This window comes from Polypterus senegalus, chromosome 4 (assembly GCF_016835505.1).
Source record: "Polypterus senegalus isolate Bchr_013 chromosome 4, ASM1683550v1, whole genome shotgun sequence".
Taxonomy (NCBI): Eukaryota; Metazoa; Chordata; class Cladistia; order Polypteriformes; family Polypteridae; genus Polypterus; species Polypterus senegalus.
Window position 1 is genome coordinate 72,347,655 of NC_053157.1, and position 25,503 is coordinate 72,373,157.

General features: G+C 39.0%; 1 protein-coding gene across 1 annotated transcript in view; it reads right to left on the reverse strand.

The window, feature by feature from the left end:
* The window catches only part of mfsd10 (major facilitator superfamily domain containing 10), a 71,447-nt gene that overhangs the window by 35,623 nt on the left and 10,321 nt on the right, over positions 1-25,503 (reverse strand). The window contains exons 2-4 of the mRNA XM_039750868.1: positions 9,519-9,719; positions 7,417-7,513; positions 237-340 (exon numbers count right to left, since the gene is read on the reverse strand). Coding sequence (XP_039606802.1) covers positions 237-340; positions 7,417-7,513; positions 9,519-9,698 — 381 coding nt within the window. The 5' untranslated portion in view covers positions 9,699-9,719. The remainder of the gene's footprint in view (positions 1-236; positions 341-7,416; positions 7,514-9,518; positions 9,720-25,503) is intronic.

Genomic DNA, 25,503 nt, shown 5'->3' on the forward strand with positions numbered 1-25,503 from the left:
CATTTGATGGTTTGCTTTTTTTTAAAGTCACATTGAACAAAGGTGTCTGGTCGATTAAATAAATATTAATGATAAAAATGAATCATAATTAAATGATCTACTTTTTCATTATTTGTAACTTTAAACTCATTGGGGATCACACTTCAATTCAGTAACTTTCTGGAAGTTCACTGTAGAAGTGTAATAACTTAAAAATGTACATAATTAAGGTCTTGTTTTAATTACCGAAATCTTACCGTTAAAGCCGTCATTACAAGCCTTCGTCCAAAATAGTCTGAAGCTGCGCCTGTGAGTGGTGAGGAAAGGAACTGCAGCAGTGAGAATAAGGATCCAATCAGGCCTAGGGTTCAAGGAAAACAAAAGATACCACAGAGGACACAACATGAAAGCTTGCATATGGCTTAAGTGTTCATTTTACAGTATAAATGAGGGGAAACCAAGTCACTTATCAGTAGTAGTTGTAAACGTAAAGTAGGGAAGTAAACGGTTTGGTAATGAGCGTGCTTCACAATAAACTGTTATTCCATTCGGTTATATCCTAGATCCTGGTGATTCGTATCACGAAAAACCCTTCATCCACTTAAGTCAAATTTAGTCCATTTTCACTCACTCATATCGATGACTTGTATGTCTGTCTGAAGTAAGCTGAAAGAGTTCCTGGAAAAAAACTGCCATGCAAACCTTATTGCAAAAGTGGCCGAGCTGTGAAATGAACCGAAATCCTGAAGACTGTGAGAGCCAACCACTGTTTCACCCTGAGTGAGTGGACGCTAGTTCCTAGCGGTGATTGTCAGGTGGTCCTACCTTTTGGAGGACCACTCGCAAAATACATGCAACATAATCCAGATAGACAGACTCGGACATGATGAAAAGCAAGGAATAATGCATATAATCAGCAAAAGTAGCATTAACAGAAACAAAAGAATAAAAAATGAACAAAACAGACCTAAAAGATGACGTGGAACCCCAGCTGGAGGGGAAATCTGGCTGAAATACAACGTTAAGTATGGAGTGGAGAACGAAAAAGAGAGAGAATGTTTTTGGTCATTTTAAAGGCTGTCCTGAAAAAATGGTATCCACTGGCAGTAATAGAAACATGTTTATGCTGATATGACTATCGTGACACATCAATCTGTTCTAACAATCCTTGTGTTTACTTATGAGGTCTTCTTTCCTTAAAATCTATAATTCTGGTACCAACCTCTAGGGTTGAGATGGAAGGGATTTTTGGCGTTGGTACATTGTTCACAGAACCAGGAATACACAACTTTCTTGTTTTACCAGTTGACAGGTTGTGCATTTCACGGCCGCACTTGCAAGGGGAAATTGTTTTAAGGGTCCTTTACATTGTACCGCTCCCCGAGCTGGCACAATTACAATATGCCCTGCCGTCCTAGAGTGACCAACACTACTCCCTTACTAAACCACCACAAGTACAGAAGCACACGAGTGGAAGCAAAAGTTGAGTTAAATGAGAATTGTTAGTATACAGTAAAATAAGGAATTATACAAAACAAACAAACAAACCCCCACTATACACAGTCCAGCGCTGCAGCCCTTCGACCCCCATACGAATCACGAAACAAAACACTCAACAAAATACACCACTAATACACAAATGTGAGAAAAAAAATGAATGAAATCAGAGTCCTTTAAATATCCCTTGTTATGCATAATCTTCTACAGTCCATAATGGTAAAGGATGCACCGAGTGGTACCTCATGTCCTGGGAATCATAAACATACACAGTCCCATACGATGGCTGTCAGGTCCTCTCCCGAATAACTCCACCTCATCCAAAAGACAAGGAAGACGATACATACTAAAATGAACCCGGGTTAGGGTTCTAGCGAGTTGAGTAGCTTTCCCTCTTGCCTTTTTTTGTGGCGTCTGATTTCTTCTTCTGGTCTGGCTCTCTCTTCTCCTCCTTCACCTTTCTCTCGCCACAGATTGACATATGGCCGGCTCCTCCCCTTACAGTTTGTTTGGCCCTCCGAGCCAGGTGCTCCCTTCCCCAAGAACCACTGGCTGGCACAGCACATTCTGCAATTCCGCCATTAACAGGAAGATGGAAAGGTGCCAGTGACACCCACACATATCCAAGACAACCGTTACAACATGTCAACCTGACAATTGCTCAAACATACGGCTCCTCAGTTAAATTAAACTCTTTCAATGAAAATGTTTTATTCTTTCCTGGCAGGCTGACAGATAACAGAACTAACTAATGCAATGCTGTGCTTGGGGACTTGCCGTTAGCTTTACCTGACAATGTCTGCTGCAGGTAAAACCAGGGCCTGACTCCTTACCATATGCGGGGCTTCTGTTTTTGCATGCCACCCTGTAATTTCACCTTGAGGTGCCCAACTACATTGTCATCCTTAATGGAGCCAAAAGATAGTCATCCATCCATCATCCAACCCGCTATATCCTAACTACAGGGTCACGGGGGTCTGCTGGAGCCAATCCCAGCCAACACAGGGCTTCACCAATGTCAGATCTTGGATTTCATTTCATGGCTTGTTAGTCTTTTAATATTATTATGTTAGTTCTTTCTTAAATCATCGATTTTTTTTTCCTTTTTAATGATACACGTATCATCCAAGTAATTTGAAGCCTAAAACTGTGTAATTTTCAGTTCTTCAACTTCTCTTCAGTTTCCTTCCGAGTACTTAATTAAGCCAAATATTGAATGATGAATACACACGAGTGGAAATGGAGACAAGCTAGATATAGAAGTGCTGGTTATTGCTAAAAATGACCATTTAAAACAATGAATGTATCCATTTAAGACTAAAATAAGCAATTCAAGGTTCAAAATCTTAACAAGCGAGACAACTAAAATGACTTGAGCAAGAAGTGCCTCATCAACAATGAATGACTTCTCATGAAGTAAATGAGTTAGAAGAAAGACCTGAAGCCACTGTGGCCCTCCAGGACCGACACTGCTCAGCCATGATTTAAAGGGTCTAAGTCTTAAATAGCAAATAAATTAAATGAAGTTAATTAGTAGCCAAACTAGTCACTAATTAAGAAAATAGAATGGAAACCTGTAGCCACTGTGGCTCCAGGATTGTAGTTGGCCAAATTAACATTTGACTCTGTTTAGATTTTTTTCCACTTCTTAATGCTTCCCCTTTCTGTATGTAAAGCACTCTTTAAACTCTCTTGCAAAATAATCAGTACAGGTAGTCCCCAGGTTATGGACATCCGACCTATGACTTACGAACAGGCTGCAGCTGCGACGCATGCACCTCAGTAACTGCCGCTCCGTCATCTTTGGCCTGGGGATGCTGCAAGCGGTGGCTGGACGGAGGCTGGAGGGGGGCGATTTTGCTGCCTACTCAGTGTAGTGTACCTCGGGCGGCTCCCGACAGCAAGCGGTTTCACTGCCCGCCCACTACACATGACTGCCCCGTTCCTTCTCGGTGGGCAGCAGGTAATACTGCAAGCGGTGACCCAGTTGTGGCTGAACAGAGGCCATTGAGGGTGAACAAGGTGGCTTAGCATTGTAGTGTGCATCGGATGGCTGCCTATTGAATGGGGGCGATTCACTACCCGCCTTTGGCCGCACCATGTTCGTTCTTGATGGCCGGACACTGCAGGCAGCATACTGTAGTGGAGGTGACTGTGAGGTGGGCTGGTGATGAACCGTCTGTCGATGCCCCCATTCATCTTCAATAGCAAGTCTGCTGGTACTGTTACGCACATAGCAGGAAGTTGTCTCTTGTTCAGTATGCCAGACGTGTTGACGACTGGTGCCTTCCTGCTGTGATAGCGTGTATAGCGCTGTACAGAAGAGCTCATCTTAACCTTTTGTCTTCACCCTTCAAGGATGTCTCTGAAACACAAATCTGATGCAAGTGCTGGTGATGCAGTAAAGAAGAGAAAAACCAGCACCATTGAAAATAAAGTAGAAATAATAAAAAGGTCAGAGAGAGGTGAAACTCCATCATTCATTGGCAGAGCACTTGGTTACAGTCGGTCAACAATAGCATTTATTAAATTTATGTACTTGTTCCGAGTTACATACAAATTCAACTTAAGTACAAACCTACAGTCCCTGTCTCGTACGTAACCCGGGGACTGCCTGTATTTTAAAGCCCTCTTGTTACAGTACTCTATATAAAAGGTCCACTCATGTATTTTCTGATCTGTTTTCCATTATAGCATCATGGGAAGCTAGAGTCTTTCCAAGGAGCAACAAGCAAAAGGAAAGAACCATTCCTAGACCATACATCAGTCCACAGCAGGGCACACACACTCTCACTTATACCTGGGGGTCCTTTCTCACACCGCACACACCCACTCACATCGCAGAGTCAACAAATGACCGAACCTGCAAGTATATGAAATGTGGAAGGTAAACGGAAGTACCCAGAGAAAAATTCACAAACATGGAAAGAACACAGAAACTTCACACTGGTAGTGCCCAGGATGGGAGTGTAGTAACAGAACAAAATATGCTAACAATATACAGTAGCAAAAGCCAGTGTCACACTAGATGAGTTCTCCATCTAATTCAGCTTCATTTAACTAATCTCACAGTGATTCAAGGACAGTCACAGTGTACGCTTGTGAGTGTCAGTTGAGCAGAATGGCCAGCAAACACAATCCTACTGTGTGCAGATGGAGTATAAAATGGATGATACCTAGCATATAAGTTGATAAATATTTTTTATGCCTTAATTTGTAAAGTAAAACAGTCAAGAAGCTGGACAAACTAAATGTAATATTAAATAGTGTTTCAGTAAGCATGTTTTACTTTACTGGTAAGAAAATCTGTATTTTGATGTTTACCTAACCAACACCAACCAAAACCCCATCACCCCCCCGATGCCTGCAACAGTACTTCAGGTGATAATATTAAGTACGGACTTGGGATGTGGAATTTATGGCAGGAGGGATGGGAGAATGCATGAAACTGGTTTGGATATTACCTGATATCCCTTATGAAGGCCATAAACTGCCTAGCTGCCAGGGACAGGCTACACCTAAACAAAGCATGTGAGAGATGGGCTGTGTCTGAGTTTTTCCATTGGTGAATGGCCCAGGAAGGTGTGTGTTTGTCCGGAGCTGCAGGGAGACAATAAACAGGGTGGCTTACAAAGATATGCCCTATCTCTCTCTCTCGCCATTCCTTAATGAAGAGAAGACAATTCAGTCTCAGCAGCCATTTTGAGACAGGCCTGTACAGATGATGAGCTGACCAGAAAGAATCAAATGCAACTAGAAGCTTTTGGGCTGCCTGAAAACTGCACATCTAGCATTATCAGGTTGTATGGTTTTGATTTGCAAAGCCACATTCTACTTGCTTATATGGCACTAGTTTTAATAACATTTATTATCTATAATACATAGTTACAAGTGTAACTCTTTCTCCCACTTGTTCCATTACTCAGTCTAACTGCCTGAAGTTACAGACATAGAAGGGAAAGAGGAGAAATGCTGAACTGTTGTGAAGAATGGAATGAGGAGAAGTGTTGAACTGGTGTAAGTGAGCAAGAGTAGTAAATGTATGGGATTTGTGGCAATCTGATAATATCTACATAATAAAGAATATAAATGGGAAAACCATAGGACACTAAAAGCAAAATACTACTCAACAATTCACTCCAAAAAAAATCTTTCTGGTTTGATTTGCTCCTAGCAAGTCACCAGTCATCAGAGTGGTCTCTTGTGTGAGCAACAGCTGATAGTCAATGAACATTCAGTAGAAAGTGCAATGCATACAAAGACTACAAACAGGGAAAGTGAAGAGCATTTTCCGCAGAAGAAGGAAGCAAGTGTTCTGAGCTGCACACACAGAAGAGAGGCTCATCAAACTTTGGAGCCTGTACATATGACTGTTTGTTCAAAGTTAGAGACACACCTTGCAATTCCTAATTGTACAGTTTGCCCTCCTCAAAGGCCACACCACCTTAATATAAGCATAATGAGAAGGAAGGCAAACTCCTATTCCCCAGTGCCAAAAACCATACAAGTCACTTTTTTCTCTTTAGATGCATTATGGTAGAAACTCACATGTACATTTTGAAAACACCCCATCTATAATACCCATTAAATGGCACTAAAGAAATTTTTCAAAATAACTGAACACAGAAATACTTTATTTCAACCAGTTCTTTGTTGATTTTGATGTGTTTCTGGTCATTTTCTTGTTCAAAGACCCAACCACTGCCCACTTTCAGCCTTCTCACAGAGGCAACCAGATGTTCGGCTAAAATGTTCTGGTGTTTAATGGAATTCACTATGCCACTGACCTTAACAAGAGCCCCTGGATCACTGGCAGCAAAAACAGCCCCAAAATATCAAATAGCCACCACCATATTCTACCGTGGGTATGAGGTGCCCTACATCGTATGCAGTTAACTTTATTTGCAGAACATGGTGATGGTGTACATGGGCAAAAAGCTCAATTTTTGTCTCATCTGACCACAACACACGATTTCAGTTGTTTCTTCAATGTTGCTTGACAAAGTTGAGACACTAGGATTTGTGTCTTGGATTCAGGAGAGGCTTCTTTTGTGCCACTCGTCCATAAAGCTTCTGGTCATGGAGGTTTTGTCTCATAGTTGACTTTGAAACAGTGAATCCCAAAGATTCAACTAAACTTTGCAGTTCTGAAGCTGTGATCTTTGGGCTCCTCTTTGCCTCTCTTAGAATCCTCCTCACTGTGCATAGAGGAAATATGCAGATGTGCCTCCCTTCCTGGCAAATTTTCGACAGTTTGAACAGTGTACCTTTCAAAGTTCTTTATTATGGCCCTGATTGTGCTTATTGCTAATTTCAACTGAATACTTATTCTTTGTAGCCATTCCCCAAACTATGCAGCTCAACCACTTTTTTTTCTCATTTGAGTTGAGAAATCTTTAGTTTTACCCATGTTGATGGATGACAAAAGGATTTTGTTCTGGGTGCTACCTCATATTTATACCCCAGTGAAACAGGAAATGACAATAGACAACAGTTCCTAAATATTAAAAGTTCCTAGACACTAAAAGTAACATCAAGAAATATTTTTCCCCCAAAGATGCACATTTATTTGGTCTTATTTATAGTATTCTTCAAGGGTGCCAATAATTTTGCCACATACGTTTTTAACAAGATAAACTATACACTTTTACATGAATTGTTTTTATTAAATAAATAGGCAACAATTTCTCTACTCTTTTAAGGAATTTTAGAATCATTGTATGTATTATCTAGATTATATTACTTTTTTTTATATTTTTTTTAGATTTTTTAAATCACTTTTTGAGGGGTGCCAATAGCTCCGGAGTTAACTGTATATGGTCTTGACGCTACAATATGGGAAAGATTTGAATAAAACTTGGTAAAGAGAGGAAACAAATTTCAAATACTGTAACTTTAATAACTATATCATTGTTTCACAAATAACTGCCTTTGTCTTACCTCCGAAGAGAACACTATTATATTTCCTTTCTTCTGGAACACCAACTTTTTCACTGAACCAATCCACTGTGTTTTGTAGTGACCTATATATACCATCCTGTAAAAAGAAAGAAGGCCAAAAGCTGAATGACATGAATACTCAGGTGTACATGAGATGATACTTCCTCCACATTGAATCAACCCAGAGGTCCTCAAAGTATAGTCTGAAAGCCTGAGTCGAGTGGTCTACAAGATGATAGCTACTTAATCTTAGTAAAATGACATTTAAGTCGCTTGGATACCTTGGTCCACTATACACTTACACACTTTCAGAACTTAAAAAATGCCTGCTGTTCTCACTGACATAAAAACCCTTCCTTACTAACCTATCTCATAGCGTGACAATTTTTACACCGCATTGCCATATTTAGCATTCCTTCAAATGTTTCTGCAGCTCTTCTAATTTACTTTTTTTTGTATGGTGTTATTATTATGGTCTTTGTACTGTACTGTATGTTTCTGTAAAATACTGTACAGATTGTGTAATAGGGAACATGAGATGTGGGTGGACGGGTATCCTGACCTGGTTGCTTAGTGGTAGCTTTCCTGGTCGAGAGGCCGTTAGGGGGAGCAACTGGAGGCAGACTCTCCTATAATGGCGAGGTTCTGCCTGACACAGAAGTGCTTCATGGATGCAATGTGATTGCACTGGAAGTACTCACGGATTCAGTATAATGGAAGCTGCTCCCTTCACCCAGGGAGTCAGAGTTTGGAGAGTAGTCAGATGAAGCTCTCCTGGGTGGAGTGGAGAATGGAAAAGTCATATTGCTTTTGCTAGGTGTTTGTGGCAATACATTTCTTTATTGGAACCTGAAATTGTGTCAGGGCAGTTTTGTCTGGGGTTTAGGGTGCTGCAACGCCCCAATGGTGGTTCACAACTGAAAAATAGGGCAGCACACCGTTTTTACAGTTCAACCCTTATTTACACTTTTATTAAAATCAGGCTGCTTGCCACTGGCATGATTTTGTAGGATTATTTATTTCATGCACTTATCCATTTGTAAAAAAATTGCATGTGAACATTTTTAATCCTCTTGATATGATGGTGACGTTATTGTGCCTCCAATTTGATATGAACATTTGTTGTGAGTGCCACCATTTTACGAGAAGAACACCAGTTGCTACTACATGAATGACAGTATTGTGACACATGTTATCATAACTTGATGAATATTTAAGATGGTTCTGTCTCCAAGTTTGTCAATAAATATTAAAAGCAATCAAAATTGTGTTAGTGTTACTTATATAGGAAAAGTATCCTTAGATAGTGTGTTTTGTTTTCTTTGAATTTCACTTTTTTGACTGGTGTTATGGTTTTCATTCTCAGTTTTTTCACTTACTGGTTTTAACCTTTTCTCAAAGCGCCAGTGACTGCAAGAAATATTTTTAAAAATTACAGAAAATGCTTAACTTTAGAACACAATTTTGTAAGGCAAATGGATACATACCATGTTTGGGGAGAAATAACTTTGATTTGAAAACTGCCAAACTTTGCATTCTTTAAATGCAATATGACACTGAAGATGTATTTGCAGCATAAGTAAGATCTGATTTGATTTGACATATTATATTATAATCCCTGAGGGGAAATTGTCTTTTTGCACAGAGGTCAGAGCACGGGCTCAGCCACTGTATAGCACCCTTGGAGTAATTTTCAGGTCAAAGGCCTTACTTAAGGGCCCAATGGAGGAAGATCCCTTTTGGCAGTAATAGGATTTGAACTATCAACCAGTGCAGATCCTTAGATGTACATGATGCCACTTGATTTCACAGTCCATTTGGACATGGTGTGGTTCTAAATATTATACTTGTTTTGAAACACTTAAATAAAAAACTGGAAAAATGAAGTAACCAATGTCATTTAATAATCAATTAAATTGCCATTAAAGCCACTGCATACAAGTACTCAAAGCTGGTTTCCTCATCTTATCAAAAAACGTTCTTGTTAAATAAATACTATGGTAATATGAAACAATACACGGTACTTGTATCCTAACTGTATTTGTCAAATACACAAGAGCACAATGCATCTGTCTAATTAATAGCCATCAAAGAGCACTCACATCAGTTTTGCCATAATAATCCATTATAGAGGGAAGCAGTGGCAAAATAAGCGTGAATCCAAGTAAGTCAATGAGGAGCGCCAAGAACACCACAGTTATAACACGAGAGGAGCCATCATCTGCTTGGCCTTTACTTTCTGCTCTGCCCACTTTGTCATGTTTTGCTGTATCTCCTTTCATCTTTCCTCCTCTTGGGGTTTCCTGAAACATATTAAAGATTTCATCAAAGCACCGTGAAGATGTTACACTTAACAATGCTGCTGTCAAGTAATCCTCTTGCTTTGCCAAGGGGTTTATAAATTGTTTCCTTATTTTTTGAGAAAAAAAAAACATATAATCCGTTACACAGCAGAATCACAAACTAACATTTGAAAGTGTATATGTAGAAACTATGGTCCCTATGCACATTTTGCTGATATACTATAGAGCAGGAGTGGGAAGTGTTGATCCTGGAGGGCCACAGTGGCTGTAGGTTTTTGTTCCAACCCATTTTCTTAATGAGAAGTCAATTATTGTTGATGAAGCACTTAATGCTCAAGTGACATTTTGCTGCTTCATTTTAGTGGTCTCGCTTGTTAAGATTCCCCACCCTCAATTGCTTATTTCAGTCTTAAACAGCTGCATTCATTGTTTTTAATGGCAACTTATCACCAATAAGATGCAGATGACAAAGGAGCCAGCCAGGAGCGGTTCTCCATGTACCTTGTTTCAATTTACACCCTTGTGGATTCATCATGCACTATTTGGTTCAATAAAACACTTACGAGAAAAATGTGACAGACTGAAAATGTCCTGTTTTAGACTTCAAATCATTTGGATAATATGCTGGGAAAAGAAAGAAATCTAAAATAAGGTCTGAGATTGGGAAGGGTCAGTTTCCAATTAAGCAATTGAGTTGGACCGAAAACCTACAGCCACTGCGGCCTTCCAGGGTTGACATTGCCCACCCCTGCTATAGGGTATTAATGGATATAAGAATATTTCTTGACAATCGCTGGCACTGTTGCTTCGTACATCCAGTGTCCTGAATCTGAATCCCACGCCCAGGTTTTCCCATGTGGAGCTTGCATGTTCTCCCTGGTTGCGAATGAATTTTCCTTCACGTACTGGAGGAGCCTTTTCAGGAGTTTTTCTCCTACAGCCACAAAGATGTAAACCAGAGGTGTCCAACTACAGTCATAGAGGGCTGCAGTGGCTGTAGGTTTTCATTCTAACCCTCTTCTTAATTAGTGATCTGTTTTAACTGCTAATTAACTTCTGTTGAATTAATTTTAATTGACTTGGTTTTAAAGGAATGTTTCCCAGAATTTCTTCATCGTTCCTCTGAATTGCTTCATTTCTTTCCTTAAATAGCACCCAAACAGAAGTGAAATGTGACGTGAGCGAGCCAACAGAGCACCAACCAAGTCAGGGCCTGAAACTCCAACCAATTTCACTCAAACCAGTTGCTTAATGAGGCGCAGAGTCTTGTGGTTAATTAAACCCGTTCTTTAATTCCATGGCTTGTTGCTGCTCTCATTGTGCAATAGCAGACATTTCCGAAGCTGTGGGTTTTCTCTTTTCTAAGAACAGATCAGCATTCCTGACACCTTTCTTTATTTTCAGATATTGTATGATGGTCACAGTTTGCTGGTCCTGTTTTGGCTCATTTTGTTTCTCATTATTGTTTGGCTGCTAATTAAGGAAAAAGAAACAATTGAGGGGTCTGAGTCTTCAAAAGCAAGTCAAATAAAATGAATTAAAAAGATGTTAATTAGCAGCAAAAACAGGTCACTAATGATGAAAAGGGTTAGAATGAAAACTTGCAGCCACTGCGGCCCTCCAGGACTGGAGTTGGGCACTATCCCTAGGCCTACTGCATCCATTCGTTCATAGATTATAAATGAATTAAAACAGGTTCTGTGGTTTCTGTACTTACCGTATATACTCATGTACAAGTCGGGTCTTGAAACATGAAAAATCGATCATAAAATCAGACCCGACTTATACGTCCATTCAAAAATAAGACTTTTTATTTTTTTTTTCCATCTTTTTCCTTCATCCAATCATGCACCAGTTTCTCAGACACATCGAATTTTGTTGTGGCAGCGCAGTTACCGATTTCTTTCACCACTTGTACGACTTTTAATTTAAAACCAGCTTCATATTTTCTTCTGATCGAACGCTCCATTGTAGATAAGGGACGCTGTTACGATATAGATGTATGAGAGTGTTAGAGACAAAAAAAACACAAAACAGTGCAAACGTCGCTTCAGATTAGTTCGGGTATTACCGTGTGGTTACATAGGCACAATACAAAAGAAAAAAGGTAGTGTGCTCCGTGGTTACTCTCTTAGGTTACGGAAGTGTATTAGGGCCACGGAGAAGAAAAAAAATATGGACACAGTGAAGAACAAAAAGTGTATGTTGAGAATAAAATCGAGGAGAGGAAGAGCAGAAGTCAGTTTAAGAAGCATATACCGAGTAACATGGGTCAGGCAACACTTAACACAAAGCATTTAATGTGCTACATTACTTATGACGGGGTTTGAGAAAATCTAGTAAATTAAACATTGACTTTAAAATGACATTTACGACGTTCTACTTTAATGACAAAATAAACTACGAGAATAAAGTCAACATGTCGACTTAAATCTCAATATAAACATCGAAATTAAAGTGGAAATGCCAAGAATAAAGTTGGCATGTTGTATTTATTCTCGACATACACTCATACACTTTTTTTTTTTCTTCACTGTGTCCATTTTTTTTGTTCTTCTCCGTGGCTCTAATACGCTTCTGTACTCAGGTGGGCGTTAGCATATCATAATCCCTTGGACAAATAGCATGAGTTTTCTGCATTCGACTTATATGACTGACATTATAAAATACCGGAAATTATACGGTAAAATCAAGCCTCAACTTATCCGCAGGAGAACTTAAATGCGAGTATATACGGTATTTCACATTCCCAGGTCATAAAGTAATTGGAAAAGAAACCGATTGGAACAAATGTATAAATTACTAGTACAATACAAAAATATCCTTGCAATGCCTGTAACTAAATTCCTGTAAATTCACTTCATCCTGGTTCATTTCAGTAAAATAATTAAAATTTAATGTAAACCGTACGCAGTTTAAAAATTTAAGATTTTCCACACCAGGACAGACATATGTGAGTCAAAAACCCAGTATTTTGACCAAAAATCATGCGTTTTAAATAAAAATTGCAGAGTTTATTAAACCTGCTCTTTGTGAAAAAAATATAACTTTGAAATAAAATATTTGTCAAAATAACAGTGGCTTACAATTTAGTTGTGTCAACTACAATTGAAACAGTTTTTTTTTGTTGCATAGTTTAAAAGATACACGTTTTAATGAGACCAAAGTAACTATTGGTTGCTAGTTTTGGGCGAGAGTTTGGAGATGTTTAGATAAGAAATCAGAGTTAAGTAACATTTTTCTTAGATAAACATGGAGAACTTCTTGTAGGATGATAGCTACCTGAAGCACAGACATTCATATGAGAGTCTAGCAGTGACTTGCAGATGTCTCTTAAGCAGTCGGTTCTAGGACTTTTGCTGCCCTAGGTGTCATCACTGCCAGACCTGTACATTGAGGCCTGGAGTCAGAACTGGGGACAGTGATGTATTTAGGACCTCAAATTCATAATTTGAGAATGCCGAGTTATAGCAACATCTGTTTATAAGACTGCCTCAGTAAAATACACTCTTCAAGGGTGCATTTCAGAAAATAAGTAGGCATCAGGCTGTATTAGTAGTCTTTATTGCTTTTAACATTTCGTTAAAGAAAATTAAGAAAATAACACTTAGGTTACTGCTAAAACTACAGTTTAATTTCTATAGTTATTTATTTAAACCACCAGCTAAACATGTGCCATTTGATGATGGTGGCATTCTACATATGATTTTTTTTTTTAACTAAGACATTACATTAAAAACTTAGCATAATGACAACATTCAGTGAAACTGAGAATATAATTATTTCTTTAAATAGGATTATCTTTTAAATAGGAATCTTTAAACGCAATTTCGTATATACAAATAATGCAATGCACTATCCAAAAAAACACACAATTGCTTTAGTGTGCCCAGAGCAAATCTCACAAATGGTGGTGAGCAACAGAGGATGAGATTTGCTAAATTTTAACACAAGTTTTAATTTATGTCCATTTGGGAGACAATCATAGTTTGGGTTAAATCAGCTTTTAGCAATTAACTCAAGAGCTACAATCCTGTTGCTGTTTTGATCGTTTAATTTTATTCCACCATGTCTGTCTCTTATAATAATAATAATAATAATTCTTTGCATTTATATAGCACTTTTCTCACTACTTGAAGCGCTCAGCAATTGCAGGTTAAAGGCCTTGCTCAAGGGCCCAACAGAGCAGAGTCCCTTTTGGCATTTATGGGATTCGAACTGGCAACCTTCCGATTGCCAGTGCAAATCCCTAGCCTCAGAGCCACCACTCAACACTCTTCTCTGCTACAGTTTGATGATTATTATTATTGGCAATATCATCATTATTGTTGTTGTTGTTTGTATTATTGTTGGACTATGTAGATCATCAGAAGTTAAAACCGAACATTGCTATTATGCAAAAATAGTATAAAACAATATAATCTGACATTCACTTTGAGTCCGAGTGTTTGCAGATCTGTATTGTTTAAACAAAATGTCAGGTTGCTCCGGGACGTTTCTGGGCAATAGATTGTGCTGTATAGTGCGGACAGTGCAGGTGCTGCGGCTGCACACAGCATAAACATTTCTTTGTGTTCCAGTCTGGACATTTTTTTCTAAACAAAATAAAGATAGGAATCCCTACATGGGGCTGTAGTAATGTGCCCTGACCACTAGAGGGCAGGTAGGTGCTTGCCTAGATCACCTATGCACAGAAACGGCCCTGCTCTGAGATAGTCAAGATATGACTGGCGTTTAAAGATATTTAGGCCTGAAGCTGTTCCTGACTACAGGCTTCTGGGTGTACTTTTCTTGTCTATGATCTCCATCTCAGCTTCTATGCAGTTTTAACTCATCTCACTCTTCAACTTTCTTTGTATTGAAGGGTACAGAGTCAAGCTTCAGGTTGACCAGAAAATCTGTTCATTAATAAGGCATCGATTCAAAAGCTCAGTTATTCAGTGAATAATCTGAAATTCTGTAAGCCTTTAAATGTGTTCTGTAAAAGAAAAAAAAATAAATCCGCACAAATTCTTTTACTGATAACAGCAAGGTGTAATACACATATGGAGATAGTATGCAAATTGTAATGCAATAATATTAAGGAAAATGATAGCACGATGTCCAAGTAATTTTGAAGTTAATACTGTAGGTCATAACTAAGGAGAGCCTGTAACATTTCATTTGAATTTTTTGCCGAAAGTCTGTTTTATTTTAAAGGTACATTTTTACCCAGCTTTCTCTGTCTAGTCTCCTTTTTTCTAAACATTCTCAGTTTTTTCAAGGTATTCACCTTAACAAAACAATACAGTTCTGTGCCTCCATCTTTGTGTCAATCCAGTTGCTATGTCTCTGTCATTCCAGAAGACAGCACAGACATTTTAGCAATAAAATGCAATGCGTTTGTCATTCCAATTTACAGATCTTCACAAACACTGCTTTTATGAACCCCACACCAAATATGACATACACATTGCATGGTGCTCTGTAAACATTAACACTGAGGTCTACTTGGATTACTTAGACTTCAACCCGTTTTACGGGAAGCACAAAAATGGCGCCGGCCTTATGATGAGATGTAAAACCGAGGTCCTGACTCTCTGTGGTCATAAAAGATCCCTGGGCATCCTTTGTAAAGAACAGGGTGTATCCTGATGTCCTGGCCCCCTAATCATCCGCTGTCTGCAACTGGCTAACTATCCCTAACCCCTTCACCACCTAACAGCCAATGTGGGGTGAGCGAACTAGAGCATAAACGGTGGCTGTCCCATCATCCAGGTGGATGCTACACATTAGTGGTGGTTGAAGTAGCTCCACATTCACTATGAAAAGTGCTTTGAGTAGTGAGAAAAAACAATATATAACTGTAAATAATTATTTTATTATTATTAAATGCGACTTTGGCAGTGATCTTCAGTCATTTAAATTGACATGGACTGGCGAGGAGAGCAGCAACTGCAGTAAGCAAATTTGACATGGAACACAACTATAAGCTGTGTAATGTGAGATGAGCCTTATTTAAAAAAACAAAAATACGTTGCAAGCAGGACTCTTTCGACATCTGTGATTCATCTACTGGTGGCTTTGAAAATTACAATATATATAAAACAAAATATGCCTATAACTCCACTGCGAACAAAGATCAGCACAAGGGCAAATTTAATAGGAGGGCACTGGATTTTAATGAGGAGGCCAATGTGTGATTACAATTCAAATAAAGTTCACATTATTTTCAGTTCATAACAAATATGCCTGAGAGCGTATAAGCAACAGATTACAGCAAACAGAACTTCATCTTGTACGATACAATACTGCACCATCGCAACAAAGCAAGTCAACTGCATATTGTACCAATCAAACAACAGCAGTTTTCCCTTTTTGTAGGCAAGACATTGTTATCTACAAAGAAATATTCAATTCTTGAGCAGCAATGATGCACTGGTGAGTAGAAGGAATATGCTCTTGAGTTTGGGTTTCGAAATCTCCAGGGGTCTGATAAGTTGTGGTCAGTCACAAACTGTGTAATGTCTTTGCGGTGTTAGATGTCATCCCCCCTGTGGCAGGATACCTATTTAGGTCTGGATATAAAACACAATTAAAGTCCCCATCCATTATAATTTTATGAGTGTTCACATTGGGATTGGATGCAGATACATTTTGGATGAAGTCCCTATCATGGACATTGGGTACATAGATATTTATCAAAATCACTTTACAGTTAAATAAATTACCCAAGACAATCACATATTTCCCTTCAGGTTCAGATACTACATCTGATACTACAAATGAGACTGTTCTATGTATGAGAATTTCCACACCTCTAGTTTTCTTTGTAAAGCTGGAATGGAATATTTGGCCAGTCCAGTCTCTGCACAGCCAAAACTGATCCTTAATTAATAAGTGGGTCTCCTTTAAAAATACTATTTTAGTGTTTAGACCTGTTAGGTTATTACTTTCTTTCTCTTTAATTTGTGATTCAGACCTTGAACATTCCAGCTCACAAAGTTAACTGTTCAGTCATGGAGACATTGCTTCTGAACTTTGTTGTTGTCATTTGGTAGTCTGAATTGAAAATAAGACAGCTTTGACATTAATTTCCAATTTTTCCAGGTGTTATTGCCATGAAGCCTTCTGTTACATTGGCACTTATAATTATAAGGATTAAAAGTATACAGTACAGGCCAAAAGTTTGGACACACCTCCTCATTCAATGTGTTTTCTTTATTTTCATTTACATTGGTAGATTCTCACTGAAGGCATCAAAACTATGAATGAACACATGTGGAGTTATGTACTTAACAAAAAAAGGTGAAATAACTGAAAACATGTTTTATATTCTAGTTTCTTCAGAATAGCCACCCTTTGCTCTGATTACTGCTTTGCACACTCTTGGCATTCTCTCGATGAGCTTCAACAGGTAGTCACCTGAAATGGTTTTCACTTCACAGGTGTGCCTTATCAGGGTTATTTAGTGGAATTTCTTGCTTTATCAGTGGGGTTGGGACCAGCAGTTGTGTTGTGCAGAGGTCAGGTTACTTGGACGATCATTTATTTTTCAACAGGACAATGACCCCAAACACACCTCCAGGCTGTGTAAGGGCTATTTGACCAAGAAGGAGAGTGATGGAGTGCTGTAAATGATCAGGAAAATAAAGAAAACACATTGAATGAGGATGTGTGTCCAAACTTTTGGCATGTACTGTAGATTAGAGATAGCTTGCTCTCTTTCTAATCCATTTTGCCTCCCCATGTGAGGCTGAACCACATTTCACAGTCTCAGTCCTCTGACATACCAAGAGACAGAGCGTGTCCAAAACAAAACAAACCCCCCAGCAGCAGCTTGAGGATTAAAATTGAAATATCAATTGACAATACAGTCCAAATATATTAAGCATAAAATATGATCTTAAACAATCTTGAGTTAGTAAACTCGGTGAATTATGTTAAAAAGTAGCTCTGGATAAGCAGGGGATAGATAGATAGATAGATAGATAGATAGATAGATAGATAGATAGATAGATAGATAGATAGATAGATAGATAGATAGATAGATAGATAGATAGATAGATAGATAGATAGATAGATACTTTATTAATCCCAAGGGGAAATTCACATAATCCAGCAGCAGTATACTGATACAAAAAACAATATTAAAGAGTAACAAAAATGCATGTAAAAACCGACAATAACTGAGTAATGTTAGCATTTACTCCCCCGGGTGGAATTCAAGAGTTGCATAGTGTGGGGGAGGAACGATCTCCTCAGTCTGTCAGTGGAGCAGGACAGTGACAGAAGTCGGTTGCTGAAGCTACTCCTCTGCCTGGAGATGACACTGTTAAGTGGATGCAGTGGACTCTTCATGATTGACAGGAGTTTGCTTAGCGCCCGTCGCTCTGCCACATATGTTAAACTGTCCAGCTTCATTCCTACAATAAAGCCTGCCCTCCTAACAAGTTTGTCCAGGTGTGAGACGTCCTTCATCTTTATGCTGCCTCCCCAGCCCACCACTGCGTAGAAGAGGGCACTCGCCACAACCGTCTGGTAGAACATCTGCAGCATCTTATTGCATATGTTGAAGAACGCCAACCTTCTAAGGAAGTATAGTCAGCTCTGACCTTTCTTACACAGAGCATCAGTATTAGCAGTCCAGTCCAATTTATCATCCAGCTGCACTCCCAAGTATTTATAGGTCTGCACCTCTGCAGACATTCTCCTCTGATGATCACAGGGTCCATGAGGGGCCTGGGCCTCCTAAAATCTACTACCAGTTCCTTGGTCTTGCTGGTGTTCAGGGGTAAGTGGTTTGAGTCATACCATTTAACAAAGTCTTTGATTAGCTTCATATACTCCTCCTTCTGCCCACTCCTGATGCAGCCCACAATAGTAGTGTCATCAGTGAACTTTTGCACATGGCAGGGCTCCAAGTTGTATTGGAAGTTCGTTGTATATAGGCTGAATAGAACCGGAGAAAGTACAGTCCCTTGCGGTGTTCCTGTGTTGCTGACCACAATGTCAGACCTGCAGTTCCCAAGACGCACATACTGAGGTTTGTCCGTGAGATAGTCCACAATCCATGCCATCAGGTGTGAATCTACTCCCATCTCTGGAAGCTTGTCTTTAAGGAGCAGAGGTGTAGCATATAGATGATGGCATCCTCCGCTCCCACCTTCTCCTGTTATGCGAACTGCAGAGGGTTGAGGGCGTGGCGGACCTGTGGCCTCAGGTGGTGAAGCAGCAGCCGCTCCATGGTCTTCATCACATGTGACGTTAGAGTAACAGGCCAGAAGTCATTCAGCTCACTAGGACGTGAAACCTTTGGGACTGGGGTGACACAAGATGTTTTCCAAAGCCTCGGGACTCTCCCCTGTTCCAGGCTAAGGTTGAAGATGCACTGTAGAGGACTCCCCACTTCCAGCGCACAGACCTTCAGCAGTCGTGGCGATACTCCATCTGGACCCACTGCTTTGCTGGCACAAAGTCTCCTCAGCTCTCTGCTCACATGGGCTGCTGTAATTGTATTTGTGGGTGAGGATGTCTCTGCTATGCTGGTATCAGCAGAAGAATGGTTGGAGGATGCAGTACTCCGTGTCGAAAGTAGGTTAGGGTGGTCACACCTATTAAAGAAGTTGTTCATTTGGTTTGCTCTCTCCACGTCTTGCTCGATGGTGGCACCCCGCTTCGAGCTGCAGCCAGTGATGATCTTCATCCCATCCCACACTTCCTTCATTCTGTTGTTCTGCAACTTCTGCTCCGGCTTTCTCCTGTACTGCTTTTTCGCCGCCCTGAGCTGGACTCGGAGTTCCTTCTGCACGCACTTGAGCTCATGCTGATCATTGTCTTTAAAGGCCCTTTCTTCTGGTTCAAAAGGCCTTTGATGTCACTTGTAATCCATGGCTTGTTGTTAGCATAGCAGCGTACTGTTCTTACTGGAACTACAATGTCCATACAGAAGTTGATGTAATCAGTTGTGCAGTCAACAGCCTCTTCAATGTTCTCACTATGTGACCCCAGCAGTATATCCCAGTCTGTAGTTCCAAAGCAGTCACTCAGAGCCTGCTCTGCCTCAGGGGACCACTTCCTGAATGAGCGTGTGATTGTAGGTAGCTCCCTCACTCTTGGTTTGTAGTGAGGCTGAAGCAGAACCAGGTTATGATCTGCCATCCCAAGCGCAGGCAGCGGGGTGGTGCTGTATGCGTCTTTAATGTTTGCATACAGTAGGTCAATAGTAAGCCATCCATCCATCCCTCCTCTTCCGCTTATTAGGGCATAGTAAGCCCTAATAAAATAAACCAAGGGTATGATGTTAAACAGTCCCCATAAAAAAAAAAAATGTACACATACGTACATATACACATATAATTGTAATTCAATCATAAACAAAAAGTGGCTAATAAGAGAAAATGACGTATAATTATAGTACCAGTATCACTGCAAGAGGATCAAACAGCCAGTAAGATCTTCTTTGCCATGCCATGGCAGGATACGACTCAATATCGTATTTTCAAAAAAGGTGTCTAGATCAGTTTTCTTAGCTCTTTTTCTGCTTTCTTCGTAGTGGTAAAGATATAATGCTTGCCTTGAATGTCCACTTTCAGTTTGGCAGGATACAATAGGCTGTATCTGATCTCGGCTTGATGCCTGTCTAGGCTTGGATGAAGCTTTAGCTTTCTTTTCCATTTCTTTCTGAGCTCCTTAGCTGCCACTCATGTTTACATATGCTTGCATATACTGTAATAGAACCTCCTCATGTTGGGTAAATACAGGATACCTCGGGATGATAAAAATAACAGAAAAATGAACACCGCTGCTAACAGAGTTCTGTTTCACATGTCCATCTCCCGTAATGGACAAGACCAAATGTCTAACCCTTTTCATATGACCTTTCCATATATGGCCATGTTCATAATTTTGAATGAGCTCCTGACTAGCACGTCTCTGGACTTGCAGTATTTTTGTTAGAAACTCAATGAAAAAGATTGTACCAGTGAAAAGGGTTCACATCAATTTCACATTAAATGTCCATGAACAAAGAACAAACAGATACAAAATGTATTACAACATAGTATTTCATATGAAAGACCCTACAGAACAAAGAATATAGAGATGAAAACAATTCATTTTTAAATGATATAAAGGCAGACAGATAAGCATGTCTCCAGTTACAGGCACCATGCAAGAAAGAATTCTAGATGGAGATGCATCCTTCCATTCTTCTTCCTGAGTAAGCATACCAGCCTCTCAGCTCCAGGGACTCAGATTCAATTGTGTCTCTTGCCACTGTCTTATAGAGACTGCGTGATATTCCCTTACCAACAAGGATTAGTAAACATGCAGGAGCAACTTCTGCATATTGACAGCAAAGTGCAAAGGTCCAGTATCTTTTTCAGTTCTAGGCTCTGCCTTGCATCTGATGCTGGTAGCTTCAGCTTTGTCTTCTAATTACCCCTTATTGGGCAGAAGGGGTTAAAATGATTTAAAAAACTGTTAGATAACTTGTCTAAAATGGCTTATAGAAAAATGTATTAATATGATAATAAAAAGATGTAGGTGGTATAGTGGTTAGCAATGCTGTCTCCCAGCTCCAGGAGGCTCAGTTTGACTCCTGAATCAGTCAGTCTGCATGAAGTTCACATGTGTGCCCATGTCTGTGTGAAGGAGTTATAACTAAATAGCCAGTTTTGCACCCTAAAGACATGCATGGTGTGTTGATAGACAACTTTAAACTGGCAAAATATAAGTGGGTGTGGGTGTACGAGTGTGCCATACTATGGACTGGAAGCCTTTCAAAGAATGTTTCCTGCGAAGCTCCTGATCTTTTTGGAGTAGGAGCTGGTAATCCTAAATTGAACAGATCAAAAACTGAACAGATATACAGAAAATATCTAATTGCATTAGAAAATAAACAAAAAGCTATTGTTGTTCATTAACTTTCAGAATTATTAAAGTATACTGATTTTATCTCATGGGGCGGCACGGTGGCGCAGTGGTAGCGCTGCTGCCTCGCAGTTAGGAGACCCGGGTTCACTTCCCGGGTCCTCCCTCGTGGAGCTTGCATGTTCTCCCGTGTCTGTGTGGGTTTCCTCCGGCGCTCGGTTTCCTCCCACAATCCAAAGACATGCAGGTTAGGTGGATTGGCGATTCTAAATTGGCCCTAGTGTGTGCTTGGTGTGTGGGTGTGTTTGTGTGTGTGTCCTGCGGTGGGTTGGCACCCTGCCCAGGATTGGTTCCTGCCTTGTGCCCTGTGTTGGCTGGGATTGGCTCCAGCGGACCCCCGTGACCCTGTATTCGGATTCAGCGGGTTAGCAAATGGATGGATGGATGGATTTTATCTCTATATTTGTATGAAATAGTTTATTCTGCTTTATTGATAGACAGGGAAAAATACTACCTTGAAATTTCTAAATCACGTTTTTATTTGTTTTGAGCATGAAGCAAGTGTTTGTCTGAATAGCACATCTAACCTTTCCATCAGAGAGGGCAGAGTAAGCAAACATCATTGGAGTTCGTCTATCAGTAGTTTGAGTCAAGTTGACCTACACAACTCCCACCAGCTCACGAATTGTCATTCTACAGGAGGGTTGCATAAAAGTATTAATCAGAAACAGGACTTTGTAATCTGGTAATGGAACTTGTAATATTTAATAAAAGATGTTTGACATGTTCCACAAAAGAAATTTTGAAAGCACATTTGCCATAATAGTATAACAAATGACATCTAAAAAGTTACATAACTCAACTAGTTATTATTAATTATAAATAAAACAAATGATTACAATATGAAAAATATTACATTATTATTACTATAATTACTCCATTTTCACATTTTAGAGGTATAAGTATGAGTACAGGATAGGAGGATGGATAATAATTCAATCTGAAAGTTCATTTTTATATTCATATACTTCTTAATTTAATCAGCTTCTGGGTCACACTACACTAGTATGACATATAATGTTTATATAGTTAATATGAAAAATAAGTAGTATTTTAAGATGCAAATATTTAATTTCACACAGATAAACAGCTAATCCCAGCAGCACTTGGTGCAAGCAGGGCTGTGGACTCAGAGTCGTGGAGTTGGTGTCAAAAGCAATTATTGGGTTACTGGTTTCGGTAAAAATATACAGACTCCCTACTAAATATAAATTGTAATATAATATGTTATATTTTTCCAGTTTCATATATACTTTTAGTATTTTGATAAAAAAAATATAGCTACTTTTTAATTTTGTAAGTTTTGTCTTTTGTTTAATATTGCTCAATGTTTGTAATGTTTTTAATAAATAATATAAAAATGCCACAACGGCATTGCTACAGCCCCTAAACCCAAAATTTAACAGGTTAGGGTGCTAAAAAGTAGCCTTTTACGAAACTGGATAACTTTTATGCAAGTTTTGCCAGCATAGCATAGACTGGACACAAAAAGATATTTGCAATGACCACGTCAAATCTAAAACTCATCTCAAAAACAAGGAGAAATTAAGATCAAAAAGTGTTCTCCTTCAGGTAACAGAGGAAACAACAAAATCATCAGATACAAGACGCCAGTTTGTGTCCATGTGAGTCAGACATACCGCTTGAAACAAATGATGAAGATGTGTCCTTTCTTTATTAAGTATTGTAAACAAGGAGGCGCACTCCCAGAAAATGGGAGCAGTCTTCGTCAAACTCATTTGCTCCGTGTCTTTGAACAACATATGGACGCTGTTCTTGGAAAGATTCATGGCCTCAAAATACATGTTGTAGTTGATGAAACCACTGATAGCCGAGGACACATAGTTCTCATCATAGCAATAGGTGAATAAACATTTGGCTCTATGGTAATTCTTATGTAGGCAATTCTAATTGTATGTGATGTATTTACTGTGAATCACTTAACCAATTAGATTATACAATTATTTAACCAGTATTAACAGTCTTTCCCATAGAAAAACATTATTAGTGAACAGCACTCGTTGTTAACGGTTCCCTTTCAAAAATTAACAAAGATGTTTTGGGATTTAATAAATGTTTTGCTTCGCAGTGACGAGGCATGCAAGGTCCACATTTGACTCTTTCGTTATAAACTCGCCACCTACAAACCTGGGCAGAAGAGCAGGCTTTTCCTCTGATGCAACGAGCCCTTAAAAGCAGGTCACTCTTTCTTTTAGTTAACCTTCATCTCATAAGGATACATCAAACGAGTAAGAGCTCTTACAATTCTGGAGGGCACTCGGTATCCTACTGCAATCTCAGCATACAGCATCATGGAGGATCTGGGCTCCTACCTGATGAATGGAACTGTTGTGCTAATGTGCTGTTTCATTAAAAGGAATGTAAAGGGCAATTTCATTATTGTTTGTTTTGTTGAAGCTGTTACTACTTTCTTACAGGTTAAAAAAAATCTGAATCAAGTAAAAATAAAACAGTTGAAACTGAAAATCAAAAAAAATGGAATTTATGAAAAAATAAAACAGATTCCATAAGGACCTATACTACCATCATTTCTCTAAATGTTTAAAGGCTCTTGTTCATACAACTGCTGAACTCTTTACGTTGTTTGACTGGGATGCATTCTTGTGTGATTTGTATGTGCTTTGTGACAGTGTGCATTGTGAAAAGTGCAATCAAGCAATAAAGTTGATTGACCGATTGACCGATTGTCTGCCACATCTAAGATACAATAGGAGTGCCTGCATATATTGATGTATGTTTTCAATTAGGATTTTCTTAGGGCAGAAAAAAAAAAAATTGCCATTATGAAATGCATTTTTTTTAATTTACCTTTATCTCCATCATAAGGCAGTACTAAATTTTCCCATTATAAACAAGTAAGGATGTGTTGGTGAAGGTGTGCCTTGAGATAAATGGCTTTCTGAGCAGGACTGGTCTACTACCCCTTACAGCTGATGGTACCCAGATAAACTTGAGCCTTTGGAGACCATGTTCTGGTGTGAGGGAACACATACTCGAAACTGCCTGCTTGTTTAACTAGGGCATCCGGACGTTTGTAGTAGCACATTTAAATTAGAAAAGGAGATCATTTGTAACATTTAACTTAATATTTTGTTCTGTAAAAACAGCTGACATATAAAAAGTCTTATTTCTTTGAACCAGATAATTACTTAAGACTGTTAAAGATTATTTATTATGAGAAATTGAATGGTATGTAATGGCAGTGGGGTATTACTAGAATATACTGTACCATTTATTTGTATGCTGATTGGTGTAGCTGAAATGCTTCCTAGGTATTATACTGTATGTAAAGAAACCTAATTGGTAAAGGAAGCTATTCTGTTTGATTTCTTCAATCTGCCATGTCGCATGAACAAGAGCACACGGGGCTCCACCAGTTGATGTAATATAAGGATGTCCATCTTGGAACTCATTTTGGTCAAGACTTTTCTTTATCTACTAAGTATTTCTGCAAAAACTGGATGAAACAGAATCAGAAAATTAATTCAGTGAGAGCTCACAGAGCACCACGTGTTTAAGGTTTGGATTATGAAGTCTTGTGCAATTGCTTCTTTTTTTTTTGAAATTCAACAAAGCCTTTTAGGAATCAGTTTTGCAAATTAAAAATTGCCATATTTGTTACATTATACCATATAGTGTCACTTCACAAACGTTTTGGTATAAGATTCAGTGATAGTCCGTACAGCCAAACAGCAACAAAATACTTTGTTACGTTAGGCTTTGTTATGCTTTTAGGTTTTTTACATTTTAGGAGCTAAGAGATAATCTTAAAAATGCACTTAAGTGTCCATAATGCAATAAACGAGAATCCTGCAGTACTGGGATTAAGCTGTCTTGTTCATGGAGTATT